This window comes from Morone saxatilis, unplaced genomic scaffold, assembly GCF_004916995.1.
Source record: "Morone saxatilis isolate NCDOM2014 unplaced genomic scaffold, NCSU_SB_2.0 Contig6, whole genome shotgun sequence".
Taxonomy (NCBI): Eukaryota; Metazoa; Chordata; class Actinopteri; family Moronidae; genus Morone; species Morone saxatilis.
Window position 1 is genome coordinate 13,314,554 of NW_023340206.1, and position 4,405 is coordinate 13,318,958.

General features: G+C 39.9%; 1 protein-coding gene across 3 annotated transcripts in view; it reads left to right on the plus strand.

Annotated features, from left to right (window-relative positions):
* Window positions 1-3,157, plus strand: part of dnpep (aspartyl aminopeptidase) — an 8,604-nt gene extending 5,447 nt beyond the window's left edge. For all 3 annotated transcript variants that reach the window (XM_035677731.1, XM_035677732.1, XM_035677733.1), the window contains exons 11-15: window positions 59-219; window positions 409-448; window positions 964-1,065; window positions 1,877-2,044; window positions 2,927-3,157. In XM_035677731.1, the coding sequence (XP_035533624.1) occupies window positions 59-219; window positions 409-448; window positions 964-1,065; window positions 1,877-2,044; window positions 2,927-2,977 (522 nt within the window). In that variant the 3' untranslated portion in view covers window positions 2,978-3,157. The remainder of the gene's footprint in view (window positions 1-58; window positions 220-408; window positions 449-963; window positions 1,066-1,876; window positions 2,045-2,926) is intronic.
* The last annotated feature ends 1,248 nt before the right edge of the window (window positions 3,158-4,405 follow it).

Below are 4,405 nucleotides of genomic sequence, written 5' to 3' on the forward strand. Positions count from 1 at the left end.
CATCTTCAAATCTGTGTGTGTGTGTGTGTGTGTGTGTGTGTGTGTGTGTCCCCTGTAGGTGGGATCAGAGAGTGCTCAGGGAGCTCAGTCCAACCTGACAGAGCTCATCCTCAGCCGCCTCGCCGCTTCCGCCTCCAACCTCACCGCCTTTCAACAGGCTGCGCCGCGCTCCTTCATGATCAGCGCCGACATGGCACACGCCGTGCACCCCAACTACCAGTCAGTACACACACACACACACACACACACACACTATCTATCTGCTGTTAACTTCTATCTTCTTATTCAAAACTGTTTTGTCCAATGAAAACGACACTACAGGCACCTAAAGTCAGACTGTGAAGAATCATTATCAGAGAGTTGGAGTTGATTTCGATTTTTAACCAAACTGTTGATTTTCTTCTTCAGGGAGAAGCATGAGGAGAACCATCGACCAGCTTTCCACAAGGTCAAGATTGATTGATTTATTGATTTATTTAAAAAGGGCTAAACACAAACACTGTTTTGTATCATTTACATTTAAGGTAGCTTTACAGACATGTATTAGATTTAACATAATAATCCTAAGTACTGTAAATAAAGCTTATTTTATTTTTCCTTCTATGTAGAAGATGAGTTCGATTTCGTATTAAACTAGTGGTTTTACAAACCATTAACTTTTATAATAACATAAAAATATCAAATATGTTTTAGTTTTAGTGAATACAAACCCCTTCCTGTTATTCCGTTTCTTATTATTTGATGGCATTCTTTGGTTTCCAGTGACATTAGATTCCTAACTTTAAGACCTTAGTTTGGGTCAGTATTTGATTATATATCATCAGATTAGTTGATGAGTCAATAGTGAAAAATGATCCGTTGCAACCTTATTTGACTTTTTTCAAGTACTCGTTTTTGTCATTTTCCACTCACACGGTGTGAAACTCATGAATGTAATAACAACATTCACATTTATGCAATCAGGGCCCAGTGATCAAGTTCAACAGCAACCAGCGCTACGCCACTACGGCCGTCACAGCTTCCGTTGTCAGAGAGGTCGCCAGCAAGGTCGGGGTGCCTCTGCAGGTACAGTGTGTGTATGTGTGTGTAAGATTACAGATGAATTGTTTGCAGACGGAGCCTCGGCAGCTCCTCGTCTCTGTGTGAGTCTCGATTCTCTCAGCAGCGAGCACAGATCTCCTAGCAACATGGCGAGCTGCTCCAGGATGATGCGGAGAGGAAAAGACAAGAATTCATGCGTGAAATAAAGACTCGGGACATAAAACAGTTAATGAACATGAATTATAACAGACAAGAAAACATTTATATTTCCAGGGCTGCAGAGGAGTCACAAATCAAAGATTTTTCTACATCAGTATATACCTTGAATAACGTTATTTAACGGGATATGATGTGAATTTTCTTCAGAATAATATGGTTCAGTTCACTTCACATCATTCCTACACAAAGCACAAGTACTAAACAAAAGACTAGCGATACATTCATTAGCCTTTTTCCAGTCCTGTGAACAGAACCTGTAAATAACCTCTGAGACGGAGAACAAGAGATAAAAGAGCTGAGAACGTTTGTTTGGGTCGCAGCGAGTGATAAAGTCAGCCGGGGTTTAATGACTGCGGGGACACGTGAGGAGCTTCCGTTAAACATTAATTCATTCATTTGTCTGTTGTTGCTCAGCAGAAGTGAGGCTGGAGTCCAGATCTTTGTTCCAGTTTATTCTTTATTACAGTGTTCTGACTAACTCATAAATCCCAGTTAGTGTGTTTGCATGCAGTGCCCCCCAACAGCCACTAGGGGGCAGACAGGCTGATTTTTCATCTTAGTAGTTTGTATTTTGAATAGTGTTCCCTCAGTTTGACCTGTTTGATCCGTCCTGCAGGATGTGATGGTCCGTAACGACAGCCCGTGTGGAACCACCATCGGACCCATCTTGGCCGCCCGCCTCGGCGTCCCCGTGGTGGACATTGGAGCTCCGCAGCTCTCCATGCACTCCATCAGGGAGATGTGCTGCACCTCCAGCGTCCTGCAGAGCACCACCCTCTTCAAGGTCTGTAAAACAAGCATGCCTTCTCTCAGTAGAGGGATGTTTGCTTCGGAGTATTTCAGCAGCAAAACAAACTCACTTATAAAGCAGTTGTTCTCAGATTGTGGAGATCTTTACTCCAAATGAACACTAAAACTCTGGATTTGATTTGTATATGTTCCTCGCACTCGTATTCTGCTGATATTTGATATAAATTAATATAACTCCTCTAGAATAACTCCATAAGAGTTGAATCAACACCTCTCTGACAGCCTGAATTAAGTATTAAATCAGTTTATCCTAGATTTACCGATATAAGCTGGATGGATATACATGTACCATGAACCAGTAGATGGTCTGATTTTAAAGTTATGAATCTGTTGACTGAAGCTTGGCTGCTTTCTCGTGAAAGGTCAAAGCCAGGGCGTTAGGGCAGCGTGGCTCTCCAACAACGCCAGCACGATTCACAGTGCACCCTCAAATCTAAAATTTTTGGTCCGGAAGATATTTGGATTCTATAAGAAGGAAGGAAAGTTGGACCAAATTCTGTCCCTGACATTGATTCAGTCCAGCAGTAACACGACAGACCTTAACACTCCCCTGGTGTATCTGGATACGTATCAGATTGTCTTAGAAAGGAGAGATGCACACTACTTTATCTCCGTTCAGGTTAGCGGAACATTCCAGTGTGCTTCTTCCATCGGCCCACAGCGCAGGAGATCTGGGTGGTTTTCTATTTCTATTTTTGGCTTCATACGCCACCGAGCAGCTTTCACAATGAATAGAATCCCGCCTCCAGCTGCTGTATCCAGCCCCCCTAATACATCCGTGGTTTTACAGAACAACGTTCTTACCTTCTTCCTTACACTACTCTTCATCTTTGGTCCTGTGTGCTTCCCCCTGCAGGGTTTCTTCGAGTTGTTCCCCGTGGTGAGGAACACGCTGGTTGTCGACTAGAGCCAGAAGAACCGCTACCAGTGGCAACAAAGGATTACTTTTACTGCAACACATCAGGGCTCAACACGCACTGATGAAATTTCATCCCCCAAAGAAGAAAATCACAAACGGCTCAAAGCACTTCCTGATCTTTCTTATGAACTGAAATTGTTTAGAAAATAATAAAATATTGCAAAGTTTTCCTGAGTCGTCCAGATTTCTTTCTGTCCGTCAGAACAAAGCAACATGTGACTGTCAGTGAATGTGGAAGGTTTCATCCTGCAGGAGAAACTCTGAGACTTCTGGTCCACGTGAACCACGTCATGATGCAGAGAGACAGGAACTCCTCCACGCTGCAAGAAATGCAGACTTTGAGTTTTCTCACCTGATATATCTTAGGAAGTAGAGGAAACATTTGTCAGCCTGACAGAAATCAAACATCCTGAAACAACTAAAGAAACTGAATCAATCTGCAGTAAATACATTTGAAGTGTCTGGGTCAGTGTTGAGACTGTAGGCCAAGAAGTGTTGATAAAACTCTTAGTGGCAAATAAATATTCCTTTTTTAAGAATTTTAACTATTCTCTGAGCTACTACACATAAAACAAACTGCAAACGAGTGTCTGTACTGAAAACTTAAAGCTTTATTAAACTTTTAGATCCACCATTTGTTTAAACAATTTACTTTTTTTCACATGAAAACGTTAAAATACGTTTGCAAATCTATAAATTCTTAGCAGATATTTACTGTAGATAAATTTAACAAGTTTAATGTTAATAAATCTCTAAAATTGTGTAAAATTAGTGACAGTAAAAAAGTTGTCTGTAGTGTTACATGGATTTGTTTGTTAATTGACTGATATCTTGTATAATTATGGAAATTTTAAAAAAATTCTGATTAAAATAAGAAAAATCCAATAATGAGAATAAGTGTTTGCCTGTATTTATAGCTAGCTTTTTACACGTGTAAATATATTTAATTAAACATTAATAATACAAAGTTTTAATTGTATTATTAGGACAGAATTTGCAGTGTGAACTGGAGAAAGAAATGTTTAAGTAACTGAGACTATTTATTGTAAAGGTAATTGTACTAATTCCATTCAGTTAATTGAAGCATTTCTCCAAACTTATTTTAAATGTGTGAACAGAATTTATCTGAATAAAGTCCCTTAAATGCATCTTTATCCAAATGTTACCACTTGTGTTGAATTTGAGAACTGATTTTGATAATGCTTGCACTGTTCTACTGATATAAAGTCAGAATGTGTCAATGGAACAAACTGGAATGAACCTAAAACACATTTAATTTAAGTTTGGAGTTAATTCATGTTTATTAAGATGTGCTGCAGGTTGTATCATTCTAGCAGGTGAAGTCTAAATATTTCTTGCAGTGTGGAGCCTGGTTTTCCAACCAACCCCTCTCTCCTCTCTTCCTCTCTCCCTCTT